General features: G+C 48.5%; 1 protein-coding gene across 5 annotated transcripts in view; it reads right to left on the bottom strand.

Annotated features, from left to right (window-relative positions):
• The window catches only part of LOC140396304 (uncharacterized), a 286,423-nt gene that overhangs the window by 135,159 nt on the left and 131,776 nt on the right, over positions 1 to 19,488 (bottom strand). For all 5 annotated transcript variants that reach the window (XM_072484765.1, XM_072484763.1, XM_072484767.1 and 2 more), the window contains one exon: positions 13,714 to 13,882. In XM_072484765.1, coding sequence (XP_072340866.1) covers positions 13,714 to 13,882 — 169 coding nt within the window. The remainder of the gene's footprint in view (positions 1 to 13,713; positions 13,883 to 19,488) is intronic.

The following is a 19,488-nucleotide window of genomic DNA, read 5'->3' as shown; positions in this document are numbered from 1 at the left end:
TCTCGCCCAGTGAGAGCAAGATCCAAATTTTGCCATGCAACAAGGTTCAATTGAATCTCGCGAGATGTTTCAAACATTGTGAAGCTCGATGTTGGCCTCTCGTGATATTCGAAAGCCTCGTCCCTACACCAAGTAGGGCACAACAAGGCTGCTGAATTGTGCCCTGTGTATTTGTTTAGTTTCGCTGTCATTTCCTTGTTCCCTATTATAAATTCTCGTGATTCCCCTTGCAATAGACCCATATTTGTTTTTGTTAATCTTATCCTTTTTACATACCTATAGAAGTTTTTATAGTCTGCTTTTGTTTTTCTTTAGTTTAATCTCATAATCCATTTTTCTTTTCTTAATCTTTTTCTTGGAATTAAGAATTTTTAAATGCTCCCAATTCTCAGGTTTACAATTATTTTGGCAACCTTATACATCTCTTCCTTTGATCTAATACAATCCTGAATTTCTTTCGTTAGCCACGGTTGGAACACTTTCCTGATGGGTTTTTGTGAATTAAAGGAATGTATTTTTGGTGTAATATATGTATCAGTTATTTAACAGGCAGCCATCGCCAGTCTATTGTCATATCTTTTATGCTATTTCCCAATCCACCATAGCCAATTAGTGCCTCATACCATCATAGCACAGTAATAGCACAGTGGGTTTACCTACACCACCACTTCAGCAGTTCAAGAAGGCAGCTCACGACCATCATCTCAAAAACAATTATGGATGGGCAACAAATGCTGTCCTAGCCAGCGAAGCACACACCCTACAAACAAAAATTAATTTTTAAAAATCTTTCCTCTGTGAGACACTCATCTCTAATTGAATGACAGCACTTTCAAACATAATGTAAAATTCTACCATATTATGGTCATTCTTCCCCTGAGGATTCCTTTACAACAAAGTTATTAATTAGCCCTTTTTCATTGCACAATGCTACATTTAAAATAGCCCATTCCCTAGTTGGTTCCTCAATGCATTGCTCAGGAAAACTATTTCATGTACATTCCAAAAATTCATCCTCCACAACATCAGTACTAATTAAATTGAAATCCCCCATGATTACTGTATTATCCTTGTTATACACACCTCAAACTTCCTGATGTATATGTTTACATTACCACTGCTGTTTGGTAGCCTATGAACAACTCCCACCAATATTTTCTGCCACTTGCTGTTTCTTAGTTCCAAAGAACGAAGGTCACCTCTCACTACAGTCCTGATACCCTCTTTTTTTTTTTAAATTAAGAGTACCCAATTATTCTTTTTTCAATTAAGGGGCAACTTAGCATGGCCAATCCACCTACCCTGCACATCTTTAGGTTGTGGGGGTGAAACCCACGCAGACACGGAAGAATGTGCAAACTCCACACGGACGGTGACCCAGGGTTGGGATCGAACCCGGGTCCTCAGAGCCGCAGTCCCAGTGCTAACCACTGCACCACGTGCCGCCCTCTAATACCCTCTTTAATTAACAGAGTTACCCCACCACCTTTTCCCAGCTTCCTGTTCTTCTTGAATTGGATATTCAGGTCCCAGCTTTGGTTTCCTTGTAGCAACTTGTCTGAAAAGGCCATAAGACCATACATACAAATTTCTATTTGAGCTGACAATTCATCTGTTTTATTGCAAATACTGTGGGCATTCAGGTACAGAGCCCTTAATTTAGCTTTTTTAATGTGTTTGTAAACTTTGGCCTAAATGTCGGTACACTCTTAAGTTTGCAGTCGCTGTCCCTTCCTGCTGTACTCTGATTATTGTTACCGTTACTGCTACCTTGATCTAGTACCTTGTCATTTCCCTTTAATTTACTCAGTCTTCCACGACATAATCTATTCTTCGCTCTATTTAATTTAAAGCTCTCTCCCCTCCCCAGTAATATGACTCGCCAGAACACTGGCTCCAGAATGGTTAAGGTGAAGACCATCCCAATAGTAGTCCGCATTTTCCCTGTATGGGTACTAGTGCCCCAATAACCAGTACCCACTTCTCCGACACCAGTCTTTGAACCATGCATTCATCTCTCTAATCTTAGTTACCCTCTGACAATTTGCACATGACTCAGATAATAATCCAGAAATTGTTACCTTTGATGTTCTGCTTTTAAGTTTAGTGTCTAGCTCCTTATACTTGCTATGCAGAACCTCTTTCTGCATGGAACACGACAACTGGATCCCCCTCTGCCAGCCACCAGCCTCCCTACCCCCTACCCCCAATCCCTCCCTCTGGAAGTTCCTCTTCTACCCTGAACTACACAGCCTTCTGGATTTCTGCCCTTGGCTGCAGAGACTTGTGTTAACCCACCTGGCTATAGAGTCCCCTACTACCACTACATTCCTTTTAACACCCCTCCCCCCCCCCACCACTTGAATGGCTTCCAATACAATGGTCAGTCCATTCAGCCACACTACAGCCCTTGCTCTTGTCCGTACAAGGAGCAAGAACATCAAACGTGTTGTTCAGTTTCAAGGGCTGAAGCTTCTCCACTTCGTAACCCCTTGGTCCCCTTACTTGCCTGTCTCACAGTCACACAGTCCTGTTCCTGACCACTAACCAAATCAGATTGTGCTACCCTAAGGGATCTGATTGCCTTCTGGAACAAAGTGTCCAGGTAACTTTGTCCCTCTCTGATGTGTTGCAATTTCGGCAACTCATTTTCCAGCTCATTAACCCTGAGTCAAAGCTTTTTAAGGCACAGAAACGTACTGCAGATGTGATTGGCATGGAAGTCAATGGCATCCAGGAGCTCTCACATGCTTCAACCATGACACATAACCCATCTTGCCATATTTATTCTATTAATTAAATTTATTTTTCTTAATTTATAGTTCTAATTTTGACCAAACTCCCTCAATCACCAAACAGCAAGCTTCACTCTTTGCACTCAAGCATCACTCAGTGTAGACCTATTTTTTTTCTTGGAAAGAGAAAAACAAAACCCTGAAGATCTTGAGGTACAAACTGAGGATCTAGAGGTATACACTGAGGAGCTAAGGGTACATACAAATGTACGAATTAGGAGTAGGGGTAGGCCACTTGGCCCCTCCAGCCTACTCCGCCATTCAATAAGCTCATCCGCTGTAACTTCAACGCTACGTTCCTGCCTAGCCCAATAACCTTTCACCCTTAAATCTACCTTAAAAAATATTCAAAGACTCTGCTTCCACTGCCTTTTGAGGATGAGAGTTCCAGAGATTCAAAAGCCTCTGAGAGAATAAAATTCTCCTCATCTCTGTCTTAAATCGCCAAGGTCCCAAGTTCGATCCCGGCTCTGGGTCACTGTCCGTGTGGAGTTTGCACATTCTCCCCGTGTTTGCGTGGGTTTCACCCGCACAACCCAAAGATGTGCAAGCTAGGTGGATTGAACACACTAAATTGCCCCTTAATTGGAAAAAATGAATTGGGTACTCTAAATTTATTATTTTTTTAATTAAAAAAAAAAAATGTCTTAAATGAGCAGCCTCTTATTTTTAAACAGTGACCCCTAGTTGTAGATTCTCCAATGAGAGGAAACATCCTAAGTGCTTTCTGCCGAAAAAAAGGGAATGAGAGCACTGGTTAGTTTCACAGTTGGGTACTTCAAAGCCACTCAAATCTGAAGAGAGGTGAATGAAACAATGAGACAACTGGGTGTGTTTGGAAACTGTCAATCACAACCTAGCAAAAACAATTTTACAGAGATATGAATGAAAGGCTTGCAGATCAAAGATCCGAGGGGGAACCCCAGCTGACTGGTTTCCTCTTTCCAGGAATTGACAGGTGCTGCTTCCTCTGCCTGAGCCAGCAGATGTATCGCTCAGGTGAGTTTTAAAGCAGTGATCTTTTTCACTACCTCTGTCTGGACTGCTCTCTGGCTTCCAGGCAGAGGTCTCTCATATGGAAGGCTTCCAGGCAGGGGTCCCTCTTATGGAGGGCCTTTCATGAGGATTTCTCTAATTGGGGGGTCTCTTGGGGGTCTCTCTAATTTGGGGTTCCCCGGTGAGGGTCTTTGTTATTGGGGAGTCTCTGGCGGGGGCCTCTGTAATTGGGTGGTTCTCTGGTGGGGGATCAGGGGAGTCGGTTCCCCTTGTACTCTGGAAGAGGGGATGGTCCAAAAAATCTTGGGGGAGGGGGAGTCTGAATTGCATTGCAGGAGGCAGGGAGGTCCGGCAGCCAGACAAAGCTATCGGGCCACCCACTCAAAATGGTGGCCTGATACTGGGATTCGCTAGAGAATCCCTTGCAATCCTCACCATGCATAAATTTGCATGTGACTCGCCTCCAGATTTGCGCTCTAGGTGCGATGCAGCTCTGATGGGAGAACATAAGCTCCCACATGCAGAATTGCTGCTCTGGGGCGTCATTCTCCGCCGGTGGGAGTCTCCGTTTTGCCGGCGCCCGGGGGTTTCCCGACGGCGTGGGCTGCCCCACATTGGGAAACCCCATTGACCGGCCGGTGTAACGGAGCATCCCGCCGGCGGGTCGGGGCAGGAATGTGGCGCGGCGGGATGGAGAATTTCGCCCCTGGTCTCCAACACAAAAGCAAAATACTGCGGATGCTGACAATCTGAAATCAAAACATAAAATGCTGGAAATACTCTGCAGGTCTGGCAGCATCTGCGGAGAGAGAAACCGAGTTAACTGGTCAAGGTCAATGACCTTTCACCAGAACTCGTGGGTTCTGTACTGTTTCAGCATTGCCTTGTGAGATGTGGAGTGTTAGTTTTACTTTTTGTGCTCAATTACCTGGAGGAGACCATGGGCGTGATTCTCAGCTCCCGCGAGCAAGTGCCCACGCAGTCGTGAACGCTGTTGAGGTTCACGATGGCACGAAACGGCCCCGATCTCGACCGATTCAGGGCCCGAAAATGGGCTAGGATCGGGGCCACGAGAAACTCGGGGGGCGTGTCGCGAAAGCAGCATTGTCAGCGCGCGCCGGGCATTGGCGCCGCATAAAAGCGGCGGCGCGTCCTCCGCCGCCTAACTGGCATCACCCACGCATGCGCAGGTTGGCTGGCACCTGCAGGCACCAACCCACGCATGCGTGGTTGCCGTCATCCCTGAGGCCACCCCGCAAGAAGATGTCGGATGGATCTTGTGGGGCGGCGGAGGAAAGGAGGTCCTCCTTCAGAGAGGCCGGCCCGCCGATCGGTGGGCACCAATCGCGGGCCAGACCCCTTTTGAGTGCAACCCCGGTGAAAGAACTCCCCTCGCCCGCTCACAGGCCGCACTCCCAGCGTTCCCACGCTGTTCCCGCCGGCAGCGACCAGGTGTGGATGGCGCCGGCGGGAAGCCGTCGCTTTGGGCAGGCCGCTTGGCCCATCCGGGCAGGAGAATAGCGGGTGTAGCAGAGAATCGCCATTTTGGGTGTCCCGGGCGATTCTCCGGCCTGCGCCGTGCAGAACTCGATGAGGCCGTTCCCGCTGCTTGGGTGCATCGCGGGAGGGCGTCGGACCGACGTCGCGGGGAAAAATGGCGCGGCAGGCGATTCTCCAAACCAGCGTGGGAGCGGAGAATCGCGCCCTTTAAGTCCACAATCTTATGACTCAGCAGTGAGTGCTCTACCCAATGAGCCAAGGCTAAATAGTTGATATAGAAAAGTTGCATAAATGTGTTAAAAATTTGTCCATTAATATCACACATGGCTTGTATTATTTAAAGATGGGTTGTGGGTTTGTTCAGAGCTGTAAGAGTACTGAAAATATTGTGACGGCGTAAATATCTCACTATTTCGCATTCAGCCCTCAGCTTTGTGACACACAGCCAGCTGTCAGTGATAAGCAGATCACTGAATTGCCAGAGATATTCCAGCTTTGGGTCGATAGTCTGGTCTTCTTAAACACCTGCATTGGCTATTGACGTACCTGCGTGTGTTGAACCATACAGTCATCTTGTGGCCAGAGAGGTTACAATTCATTGCAGAAAAATAGAATCAGTAACCAACTTCAGTTAATGTCTTATCGACCAAGCTGCATCACATTCCCCACAGCTATATTTCAGCTGAAACCTTTTGTCATTAAGCACATTGCACCACAATCATTCAGTTACTCAAGGCTATTGTGGGTGGCTCCCCCTGATGGTTGAGCCAGTTAAAGCAGGAAGTAGCTGAATCAACCAGAAAGTCATTCAATCCATGCTCTGTACTGAGTTTACCCCTTTCACCAGACAGTGGGTGGGCGAGAGTGCTCCACCACGCCATTGGGCTAGAAACTCCACTCAGGTTCCCATGCCTTTTCTGTTGTCCAAGAACACGTGAGTGAAATGCACACAAATGAGGATTGAGGTGCGGGTTTATCAACTTAAGGTCAAAATTTTGCCAACACTCACCAGCCACGAGTCTTTGGGTGAGGCACAAGAGGGCAATTGGCTCCAGTGGAACCTGACCCCAGCAAGGAGGCACTGTATTCAAGAACCAGGGAGAAGAAAATTATTAGAGAAATTATTACAGATATTTCTGAACATTGTGTGAAGATCATTGGGTGGAGTTCACAGTTTTGGCGCAAATTATTTTTTGATATGGGAAATTGTTTCAAAACTGCTGCATGTACACCTCAGGAAATGCATGCAGTTTGTAGAGCCTTCCTGAATTGGTGAAATCAGCTGATCAGGAGACATGGGCTATATGTGCTGGAATGATTATCATTATACTCATGTTGGAATGTAGGAAACATGGCAACCAATTTGGAAACAGTGAAATCCCACAAACAAGAATGTCATAATGACCAGATCCGTCTTTAAGTGGTATTGATATGTGGAATAAACATTGGGCAGCATTTCAGGGAAAACTCCCCTGTTCTTTTTCAAATAGTACTACAGGATCTTTTATATTTACTAACAGTGCATTCGATTAAGGTCTCAGACAAAAGGTAGCACCAGCAACACTGCCTCAGTAACTACATTTGGGAGTTTTTTTCTATTCATTCATGGGATGTGGCCATCATTGACCTGGGCAGGCTTGTCCTCTGGTGTTTTCATAGCTGTGATGGCAGCTACCTTGTCCGCACCCGGCTGCACACCCAATTGGGAGATGTGGTCCCCGAGGAACTTGAGTTCCGTCTGACCAAAAGAGAATTTGGCCCTGTTGAGGCGGAGGCCATGCTCATGTATACGTCTGAATACGCGCTGGAGGCGACTAACATGCTCCTGCAGGGTGGTGTGTCATCGACATAGACGCGAACACCTTCAATGCCTTCCATCATTTGTTCCATAATCCTATGGAACACTTCTGATGCAGATATGGTCCCAAACAGCATCCTGTTGTAACAATATCTGCCAAAGGGGGTATTAAATGTACAAAGTTTCCTGCTGGATTTATTGAGCTGGATTCACCAGAATCCTTTTGAGGCGTCGAGTTTGCTGAAGAGCTTGGTGTGAGACATCTCACATGTGAGCTCTTCACGCTTGGGAATTGGATAATGCTCCCTCATGATATTGCGATTTTGATCTTTGCGATCAATGCAAATTCTCAATTCGCCAGAAGGCTTTTTTACACATACCACGGAACTGACCCAGTCGGTCGGGTCCGTGACTTTGGAAATCACTTCTTGGTTCTGGAGGTCCTGCAGCTGCTGCTTGAGGCAGTCCTTAAGGGGTGCTGGGACCCTGCGAGGTGCGTGCACCACAGGCGTGGCATTCGGTTTTAATAAAATCTTGTAGGTGTACGGGAGCATGCCCATGCCCTCGAAGACTTCGTGGTACTGGTTGATAATGGCATCGAGCTGCGCCCTGAAGTCGGTGTCCTGAAAGGCAGACGCGTCAGCAGGAGAGAGAGAGTGAACTCTCTGAACTAGGTTCAACAGCTTGCATGCCTGCGCGCCAAGCAGGGAGACTTTCGAGGAGCCCACGATTTCAAAGGGAAGGATGGCTTTGCGTGACTTGTGCGTCACTTCGAGCTGACACGAGCCACTGGCAGCAATGGCATTGCCATTATAACCTAATAGCTGGCAGGCTGATGGGAGGATGGCTGGTTTGACACAAAGGCTTTGGAGGTCAGACCGCGCAATGAGATTAGCGGAGGCACCAGTGTCCAGGCGGAATCGTATTTGGGACCGGTTGACCGTAAGGGTGGCACACCACTCATCGTCTGGATCGATGCTGTATAGAGGCTGGATTCTTTGCTTCGGGGACGCCCTGTTTTTTGTAACGATACCGATTCAAAAAGGTGTCTTCGGGTCCTCGGTGTCAATATCGGGTAGTAGGTCCGCACCGGACTCGGTGACCATGGGTTGAATGGCGCAGGCATTCTTGCGAGTCAGGCCGGAGCAGTACGAATTGGCAGGCCGAGCTGATCTGCATAAAGCAGCATAGTGTCCAAATTTGCCACATCTCAGGCATTGTCGGGATTTGGCAGGGCATTGCCATTTTAAGTGGGCAGAGCCACAGTTGCCGCACGTTGTAGCGCCAGTATTTTCGCTGCGCCACTGCGCATGTGCGGCCGTACATGGTGCGCGCCTGCGCAGTACGTTCGTCGACGTCACCGTCCCCTCGTTCGGTGCGCACAAGCGCGGGAGTCCGCGAAAAGCGCGCGAAATGGCTGCCCTCATCCAGGCTGAGGCCCTGAAGTTGCTCGATTGCTTGGGCCTGTTCTGCCTCGTGGGGACCTTGCTGTGCCGTTTCAGCTGCTTGGATGTGGGAATACCGACTAGTGGCGTGTTCGTGTAGCACGCAGGTCTTCATGGTGGTCACTAGGTTGAGCTGCTGTACCTTGAGGAGCTGCTGGCGTAGGGGGTCCGACTGAACACCGAAAATGACCTGGGCGCGTATCATGGAGTTGGAGGTGGGCCCACAATTACAGGACTGCGCAAGGATGCGGAGCTGGGTGAGAAAGGACTGGAAAGGTTCATCCTTACCCTGTAAACGCTGTTGGAATACATAGCGCTAGAAACTTTCATTCACCTCTATGTTGCAGTGAGTGTCAAACTTGAGGAGGACCGTCTTGAATTTTGATTTATCTTCATCATCAGCAAAGGTGAGAGAGAATTGAAAATGTGGGTGGCATGTTTCCCGGCCGTGGATAGGAAGAGACCGATCTTCTTGGTGTCCGAGGCCTGTGAAGGTCTGTGGCTTCTAGGTGGAGCTGGAAGCGTTGTTTGAATATCTTCCAGTTAGCCCCTAGGTTACCGGTGATGCGGAGCGGCGGCGGCGGGCGGTCGCTGTCCATTTTGCGGGATGACTGTATGCTGGTGGAAGGCAGATCACTTGCAGGTAGGTCTAAGAAGTTCTAATATCCCTCAACTCCTGGTATCATGATGTGTTGGGTGCCCTGGATCCGTGGAACACATACAGGCCACCAACACTTAAAATAGTGCAACACTATTTTATTAAGTTGGAAACTGTTGAACACTGTGGGTTAACACGGTGTTAGATTAAACTAAAGACCTATGCCTGTCCGAACCAGTCTATGCACTCAGCACATGGTGAGGACCTGTGCTGTAAGCTGTAAGCTCTGTCCTTGTAGGAGGCTGCATCCCGAATGAGCGGGAACTCTGATGCCCCCTGTCTTTATAGTGAGTGTGCTCTAACTGGTGATTGGCTGCGGTGCTGTGTGTTGATTGGTCTTGCTGTGTGTCCATAAGTGTGTGTGTATCTGCACCATGATATATTGGTGTATATCATGACAGTCATCATTAGACTTTTATTTTCAGATTTTCCATTGAATCCAAATTTATCCTTCTGCCACGGTCGGGTTTGAACCTGGGTCCCCTTGGGTCTCTGGATTACTGGTTCAGTGACAATATGAGAATATGAGTCTGGATTACATGCCGAATCTTCTGGAGCAGGATTTGAACCCACCACTGCTGCCTCTGAGGCAAAACTGCTTCCCCCGACATTCAATCGAATTACCATTGCGGAATCCCCCACTATCAATATCCTGAGGGTTACCATTTACCAGAAAATGAACTGGGCTGGCCATATAAGTACTGTGGCTACCAGTGCAGGTTAAAGGCTCAGAATCCTGTGGATAGTAACTCACCTCCTGATCCCCCCAGAGTCTGTCCACTACCTACAAGGCACGAGTCAGGAGTGTGATGGAATACTCTCCCACTTGCCTGGATGAGTGCAGTTTCAGCTGCACTCTAGAAGCTCAACATTATTCAGGACAAAGCATCCAGCTTGATTGTTACCTTTTCCACAAACAAGATGCACTGCAGGAACTCACCAAGGCATCACCTTCCAAACCCACAACCACTACCAGGGTCCCAGGTTCGAATCCCGGCTTGGGATTCGAAGGACAAAAGCAGTATATACATAGGAAGACCGTCACCTGGAGGTTCTCCTCCAAGTCATTCACCATCCTGACTTGGAAATATATCACCATTCCTTCATTGTTGCCGGGCCAAAATCCTGGAATTCCCTCAGCGTCTTCAGTGGTTCAAGAAGGCAGCTCACCACCACCTTCTGAAGGGCAACTAGGGATGGGCAATAAATGCTTATCTAGCCAGCGACGCTCACCTCCCGTAAATTAATTTTAAAAAAGGAGTCACACCTTTTCCAAACCTCAAGGCCCACAAAATTTAATCAGGATAAAAGTAGTGAGCGAGAAGCATAAAATGAATTAAAACACTAAAGGAAAAAGCTGGAATTCGGAAATAAAAACTAAAAATGCTGGAAATTCACGACAGGCCAGGCAGCATTGGTAGAGAGAGAATTGATGGTCTATCACCAGATCAAATAGAAACCCAGAGGACCAAGCCATTGAGGTGGTTATCAGAGATCATAGGCCTCGTTGAGTACTTCAACAATTGCATGGAATTTAAAGTTCCCAAACATGTGTACAAATCCCTCCGCTGTCTCATCCCCTCCCATTTTCTGTAACCTCCCCCACAACTTATGGTCACTCAAGATATCTGTATTTATAACTCTTGCACACTGACAATTTTAATCACTTCTCCACTGGTGGCCATGCCTTCAGTTGCCAAGGTCCAAAGATGTGGCATTTTCTCTGCCTTTCTACCTCTCTCTCTCTCGTATTCTAAGGTTCTTCTTTAAAGTTACTTCCTTGAACAAGCTTTTGGTCATGTGTCCTAAAATCTCCTTTACATAGCTTGCATTCAAATTTTGTTCAGTAATGCATCTAACAATGTGCTACGTAAATGTTATTGTTGAAATGTTGGCAGGGAGAAGCAGAAAGCAACAGCAATGACACCACAGCCTGTTTTACCTCGTTAGGATTGAGATGAGAAGACATTTCCCCATGCAGCGGGTTACGGATTTTTCCAATTTTCTACCCCAGTGAGCTATTTGGATGTTCAGTCATTGAGTATCTTAGTTTTGAATATCGATAGATTTTTGGATGCCAAAGAAATCGAGGAATGTGGGCACAATGCAGAAAAGTGGAGCTGAGGTAAAAGATAGACCATGATCGGACTGAATAGAGGAGCGGACTCGATGGCCAACTGAATCCTCCTGGTCCTATTTAAGTGAATGGAACAAAATGGTATGATATCTTTCCATGACAGAGCCACAATATAATAACAATCTTTATTGTCACAAGCAGGCTTACAGTAACACTGCAATGGAGTTACTGTGAAAATCCCCTAGTCCCCACATTCCAGCGCCTGTTCGGGTACACGGAGGGGGAATTCAGGATGTCCAAATTAGCTAACTGCGTCTTTCGGGACTTGTGGCAGGAAACTGGAGCACCCAGAGGAAACCCGCGCAGACACGGGGAGACCATGCAGATTCCGCACAGACAGTGACCCAAGCCGGGATTCGAACCTGGTACCCTGGCTTTGTGAAGCAACAGTGCTAACCACTGTGCTACCGTGTCACCCATCAGATCAGATCAGTCTTGTGTCATCGACGTTAGATGACTGTAAAAGAGAGCTTGAAAGGAAGGAAAGATAAACAGAAGGAAGCCTTTGACAATCAGTCAGAAACAGAGTAACATTGCATTGAACAGCCATCAGGCACCTCCTACTATACTTTGTCCACTGTTTGCAGGGCTGTCATCATGTAGTTTTCCCCAATGCCTTAGATGTCCTTTTCTTTTGCTTAGTCTGCTCGCTTTTGATTAAATTGTAATGAAAACACAAATCTGAGTTCTGTCATGGAGTGCTGCACAATTATTGCTTGTCATCGTCTTGTGACACAGTATGATATCAAATGACTCAACGTCATTCAATTTGTTTGGATCAAGTGATAGTTGGATAAATCATTCATCTACAGGAGATGAACTTGTTGTGTTGAGCATTTCATGCAGCGTCAGGTAAATAGTCAAAGGATCAGGTAGCTGGTGATTAAGCTTGCACCTGGATTTCAGGAGGCAGATTTTCAATATTCACAAAGCAAAGAATAAGACAAAGAAAAAACAAGTATTCATAGATTTTATAATCACAAAAACTTACAGCGCAGCAGGAGACCATTTGGCCCTTGACTCTTGTGCGAGGTCTTTGAGCGAGCTAGGTCATGCATAGTCCCATATTCTGCCCCTCCCCCAACCCTTCTGGCGCTCTTTGCCCGTAACCCTGTCAATTCCTCATCCTCAAGTATCAATCCAATTCCTTTCAAAATTATTTACAGAATCAGCTTCTACTACCTTTTCAGTTCGACAACTGTCTGAGAAATATCTTTATTCTCCCTCTACATCCTTTGCCTCTTGGAACATAGGCCTTTCAAGTTATTGATCTATTAGCCAGAGTGAATAACTTTTCTCTATCAATTCTATCAAAGCCTTTCCTCATCTTGAAATTCTCCATCGGATCACCCCTTAGCCTTCTTTGCTTCAAGGGGAGCAGTCTGAACTTTTCCAACCTCCCCTCAATACTGAAATCCCTCATCCCTGATAACCTCCTGGGAACAACACCTTTCACAGGCATCATTCCTGAAGTATGGTGTCCAGAATTGACCCCAATACTGCAGCTGGGACCTAACCAGTGATTTATAAAGTCCTAGCAAGAACTCTTTGCTTTTATATTTTATCCCTCTATTTATAAATCCTGGTGCAGCACACCATTTTTTTTAAACGCCTTATCAATTTGCACTATCAACTTGAAAAGTTTGTGTACCTAGACACCAAGGGGCGGGATTCTCCGACCCTCTGCGGCGGAATCGCAGCCAGCGCAGGGGCGGAGAATAGATGTTCACACCCGAAATCCAGCGTGACGGCGCATCCGCGATTCTCTGCGGACCCGCCAGTCCCGCGCGTGCGGTCGACACGCCGCCAATCGGCGGCGGTTGGAAGAGGCCCCCGTGGCTATTCCCCGCGGTCAACCAGCCGAACTTCTGCTGGCGTGGTTTACATGTGGCACCACCCAACGGAAGCTGGGACCCGTGGCCGCGGTGGCAGTCCTGATGAGGAGCGGGGGAATCTGACTCCATGGGGGGGCCTCAGCGGCGGCCAGGCCCACAATCGGTGACCACTGGTCAGCGGGCCATCGCAATCTGGAAGGGACCTACCTTCCTCCGCATGGGCCCGCTGTGTGGCTCTGCCATGTCGGCAGCGCCCACGCCGAGGTGGGCCGCCACGCGCATGCGCAGACCCACTTTCAGCCGCCGTGCGCATACGTGGCCGCACGGTCTGGCTAGCAGGGCCCCACCGGCAGCAAGAGCTGTGGGATGCACACTGGGGCTCTGCTAGCCCCCTGGAAAATGGAGAATCAACCCGGACCTTCGAGGAAAAAGTCCGGAGCGATTGTCGCCCATTTTCCGGCGAGCGTGGAGACTTAGTCCCCAGAAGGGAGAATCCCGCCCAAGGTCTGTCTGCTCAGCACATGGTTTTCAAAATCATGTTAAACATACCAACTGAAGGCAAAGGGAAATCTTCCACTCCCATGTTGGATGAATCAGTGGATATAAAATGTTCAATGTCCTCAGCGAGGGCTGTTTCCTTGATGGACGATGTCAACATGGTGGAACACTGTCGATTGCTGCTTTCGGTGGACAGTTTCAAGCTATTGGAAGTTGCTGCCTATATGGAGACAAATAAAATGAATCAAAAGTTCTGAAAAACACAGCAAAGCATTGGGTGGAATCTTAGCAAAAAATGGCAAAGTGTCAGTTCCAGTGAGAAAAATGGGACAAATCCGGCAGGAAATCTCACGGAATAGTGAGCCTTCTAAACAAAAGTTTTTTTCTTCACGTGAATCACGCCATGCTCTTGGTGACGTCCCGCTGATTTGCTTGCCTCAGGCAAACCTAATCACTGCAATCACTGGAGAGATCAATTTAAACCAGCCTCCCCAGCACTCACCAGCAGCCAGGATGCCTAATCCAAGATTTTTGGAGGGAGCCCTCACCAGACTCCTGAATGGAGTCCAGCAGAGGTGGGACCTCAAATTTCCGAAGGCATCCATTCAGGTGAACACTCCCACCTGGGAGGGATTTGCAGCTTTATAAGTACCAGTTCCCCGCAGAAGAGGACAGTGTTGGAAAAAACACCATGTTGGAGAAGTGTTAGAAAAAACTGAATGGCCTTCTTCGCGTGGCCACCTCGTCTCTTGTTGTACCTGACTCTTGCACCTCCAAGATGATCTCTCAACCAGCCACCTTGAGGGCCATCCAATTGTCACGAGGCCCACTACCCTAACCCTGCCCCAATCCCTTTGCTGCCCCCACCCCCTCCCGCAATCTCTACTCAGCTCCTCACATCCCTGGTCCCACTCCAGTTCCACGTACGACATTCCTTGACCATCTGAACTGGCAAGTCTCCCGCCTACAATCTCTCCATCTGTCTCTCTGCGGGACAAAATTATGCACAGCAGGCATGAGAAGGTCATGCGGGAGCTCCACATCCTCACCCACCATGAGGAAAGAGCGCTTGAGCTTGTCAGGGAGGAGCAGCACTGTGTCTGTGCGGATGGTGAACTTGGGGCTGAGAGCAAAGGTGAGAGCTCTAACGGCTCAGTCATTCCTCAAGTTTCAAGTGAGTAAACATCTGGCTTCATTTAACCCCGTGATGTACTAATGTCATCTCCCTTTTCTTGCAGGGCAACCAGATGATAAGCCCGGACAACCATCGCTCCCCTTGGATACCATTGACCCGAGCAACTCAGAGGGGGATTCCTCGGCCATCACCATAGAAGAGGCGTTCCGTCTGTCACCCGCACCTTCCACTAGCACAGATACTCACACCTTTTGGGATTGAGTAATATGCAAGCTTCTGGGTAACTGGCTGGTGAACATATCCCCAGTCTCACAGACCAAGGAGGGCAGCCGGAAAGTACGCCCAGACCCTCAAAGTCCAAGCCCCCGACCCCCCAGGAGATGCCAGCCAAGGTCATCTCAGGCAACAGGTTTGGAAGGCAGCAGACCACCTCAACCTCAGCTGTGGATCCTTGGGATACACCTAGACATAGCAGGAAGGTGAGAAGATTAAGAAACTGTAGACACCTAGTGGGCACGGGTGAACATAGGACTAGTTAAGATAGCTCACCACTGTAATATAGCACTTGTAAATAAATATCACTCCGATCACCATCAGATCCTCCACCATTGCGCCATGCTCCGTAAATCCTCAAACACACTGGACACGCCATCCATGTGCAGCATTGAAACCTGTTGTAAATTACTTTGCCATGATGTCACACTGGCACCCAGTGAATATTCAGTGAACGGGGAAGGTCTGGAGTGAGTGCTCTCTCATGAAATGCTGATATATTAAAACAAAGTTCCTGACCTCCCGCATTGTGAGTCGCACTATTCCACTGGAGAGGGCGGGGGAGGAGGGGTTTTGTTAACTCTATTTTTTTATTTAATTAATTTAATATAAATACCCCAATGGCCAGGGTGGAATTTGAGCTCGTGGCCCTAGATTACTGGTAACTGTACACTCTTGTGGGACAAAAGTCACCAGTCAGCCAGACTACGAACAGGGTAGATTCACTTTCCTGAAGGTTGTCCCTGAACCAGTTGGATTTTTCTGATACTAACCCCAAGTTACCAGATTGGATTCCATTCAGTTTTGCAGCTGGACACATTGAGATTAAAACTCATAGTAAGGAAGAATAAACTTCATTTATATAGTGCCAACCACAACCTCACAATATCACAAAATGCTTCATTGCCAATGAAGTAATCAATTTCAGAAGTGTGGTAATCAATATGCACACAGCAAACTCCCACAAATAAAAATATGATAAAGACTGGATGATCTATTTTTAGTGCTGTTGCTCGAGAGGAAACTATTGACCAGGACCCTAACCCGAACTTTTTGCACTTTATGGGTTTTCTCCCAGTGATCCAGTTCCTTCCCATAGTCCACATGTGCAGGTTAGGTGGATTGGCCACTCTTTTGAGGTCCACCAACCATGCTAAATTGCCTCTTAAGTGGCCAAGGATGTGCAGGTTAGGTGATTGGCCATGCTAAATTGCCCATTTGTGTCTAAAGATGTGTAGCTTTGGTTATTGGGATAGGGTGGGTGAGTCGATTCGGGTGGAGTGCTCTTTCAGAGGGTCGGTGCAGACTTGATGGGCCAAATGGCTTCTGAGGGTGAGCTGTGAGGAGCATGCAGAGATGCATCAGCAGGATTTTGACAAGCTGAGTGTGTGACGCATTCATGGCAGATGCAGTATAATGTGGATGGCCGCTTCAGTAGCAGAAATAGGAAGGCAGATTATTATTTGAATGGGTGTAATTTGAGAGAGGTGGATACTCAGCGAGCCCTTGGTGTCCTCGTGCATCAGTCGCTGAAAGTAGGCACACAGGTACAGCAGGCAGGAAAGAAGGCAAATGGTATGTTGGCCTTCATAACGGGAGGAATAGAGGTATTTTACTGTAGTTTTATAGGGCATTGGTGAGGCCACACCTGGAGTATTTTGTTCAGTTTTGGTATAAAAAAATAGGACAGCATGGTAGCCTTGTGGATAGCACAATTGTTTCACAGCTCCAGGGTCCCAGGTTCGATTCTGGCTTGGGTCACTGTCTGTGTGGAGTCTGCACATCCTCCCCGTGTGTGTGTGGGTTTCCTCCGGGTGCTCCGGTTTCCTCCCACAGTCCAAAGATGTGCGGGTTAGGTGGATTGGCCATGATAAATTGCCCTTAGTGTCCAAAATTGCCCTTTGTGTTGGGTGGGGTTACTGGGTTATGGGGATAGGGTGGCGGTGTTGACCTTGGGTAGGGTGCTCTTTCCAAGAGCCGGTGCAGACTCGATGGGCCGAATGGCCTCCTTCTGCACTGTAAATTCTATGATAATCTATGAGGACATGGGTAGAGTTCCCCTGCTCATGTCCAATAACAGAACCACTGATCTACTGATGATCACTGTTGGTCTGAACAACTTCCTATCATCAATCCTAACCTCATGGTTTCATCCGCTTCTCATTTGTCAGATCTCGATTATTTTTCATGAGTTTCCAAACTGGGTTGCGTGGGACCCCTGTCAGGGATCCGCGGTCAATTTGGCTGCAGATCGGAGACTTTCGGTGGTGACTATGAAGGGGGGACTTCCGGTGACGGCTATGAAGGAGTAAGTCGCACATTTGGTGACTCCCGCTCTGGTCGGACTTTTGGACCTTTCCCCCCCGACTTTTTTCCGGTTTTAAGCTGTAAAGTCGAAGGCTGAGGCAATTGGACACCATTTCCACGTATCGGTGTATGGAGAAAAGAACCGGATGTGCATGAAAAGGCAGAAATAGAAACATAGGCAAGAGCTGTGCTGAAGCTGCAGCAGGAGACAGCAAGGCCGAGGACCGGACCCCTGGTGTGTCGGCCCAGCGATCAACGGAGCAGTTGATGCAGGTCATCCAGGACAGCTTTGCCAAGCAGAAACGGGACTGCCTGGACCTGATTAAAGAGTCGATTGATCGGCTGGGGCACAGATTGGATGCCCAGGATCGGGCGATCCAGAAGGTTGAGGAAGCGCTGGCTGAGCAGGAGGAGCATCAAACTGCCGTGGAGCTGGAGGTGGGGATGCTGCGGGACCAGCAGAAAAGGCTTCTAGAGAAGGTGGAGGACCTAGAGAATAGGTCCCGCCGGCAGAACTTAAGAATTGTCGGGCTCCCGGCGGGGTCTGAGGGAGCTAATGCTGGGGCATTCGTAGCGGGAATGTTTGAAAAGCTGCTGGGGGAGGGGACATTCTCCTGACCCTTGGAGGTGGACAGGGCGTACAGAGCGCTTGCGAGGAAGCCGCGAATGGGGGACCCTCCGAGGGCAATGGTGATCACAATCTCGGACCATGCTGCACACTGGGTTGACCTACAGGTTAGTAAAAATAGCAATCAGCGCTCGCAATGGAGGTTAGATGTAGGGCTATTGGCAGATGAAGTGGTACGCGAGAGGTTGAGGAAATGCATATAAAATTACCTGCAGGTAAATGATATGTGGAAGGTCTCAGCAGCGGTGGACTGGGAAGCGCTGAAGGCAGTGGTGAGAGGAGAGCTGAACTCGATCCAGGCTCACAGGGACAGGACGGACAGGGCAGAGACGGACCGACTGGTAAAAGAGATTCTACAAGTCGACAGGAGGTATGCGGAGACTCCAGAGATCGGGCTTTTAAGGGAACGGCGGTGGCTACAGGCAGAGTTTGGCTTGTTAACCACAGGGAGGGCAGTGGAACAACTCAGAAAGGCGAGGGGGGCAATCTACGAGCATGGTGAGAAGACTAGCAAGATGCTTGCACGGCAGTTCAGAAAGAGGGAGGCGGCTAGAGAAATAGGGAGTTATTAACGGGGATGGGAACTTAGTTGGGGATTTGGCAGGGCTGTGTAAGGCGTTCGGGGATTTCTACAGCAGGCTGCACAGGTCGGAACCCCCTGTGGGGCCGGAGGCGATGAGGCACTTCCTGGAGGGGCTGACTTTCCCTAAGGTGGACGGGGAGCTGGTAGAAGGGCTGAATGCCCCGTTCCGGTTGGAGGAGATAGTGGAGGGCTTGAAGGCCATGCAGTCGGGTAAGGCCCCGGGACCGGACGGGTACCCAGCAGAGTTCTACAAAATGTTCTCCAGGATATTGGGACCAGTGCTGATGAAGGTGTTTAATGAGGCAAGGGAAAGAGTGGTTCTGCCTGTAGCCATCTGGGATGGCCACGTCCCGATTACAAAATGGACACTTGCAAAGAATGCAAGGAAAATTGGACAATACCGAAAAAGCAAGCAGGTGCAAGGTCTGTCTGTTGATTAGTGCTGTAGCTCTCAAACAGGACCGGTACTGCAGAACCATCTACATACTAATGAACCACCCCGGGAACAAAAGGCAACATTTAGGAAAACAATGCGAAGACAGACATCCTGACGCCAGAGGAGACTAAAACAAAGCAAACCAACGGCCACCTAGGACACGCCCAGCAACCAGGGAACCCACCCCTCTATTGGAGGAAAATCAATAGGAACGATTGGGAAACAGCCCAATTAATTGGGGCCAAGTTCAAGGCCCGCCCAAAAGCGCGCAAAGCCCTTTTGGGTATAAAAAGGGCTCCCCAAGAGAGGATCGCTCTCTTGGCCTTGGCTCTCAGCGAGGAGAGACCTGCCTAGCAGTTACACCAGACCAAGTAAGTTCCAAGTCACCCCCCCAACCAACGCCATCCAGCCTCTAGGAGAGTACCGTACATGATACCCCAAAGTTGTACCCCCCCCCCCCCCCC

The sequence above is a fragment of the Scyliorhinus torazame genome, chromosome 19 (genome assembly GCF_047496885.1).
Source record: "Scyliorhinus torazame isolate Kashiwa2021f chromosome 19, sScyTor2.1, whole genome shotgun sequence".
Lineage (NCBI taxonomy): Eukaryota > Metazoa > Chordata > Chondrichthyes > Carcharhiniformes > Scyliorhinidae > Scyliorhinus > Scyliorhinus torazame.
The sequence above is the reverse complement of the archived record's forward strand: the minus strand, read 5'-3'. Positions and strand labels throughout refer to the sequence as shown.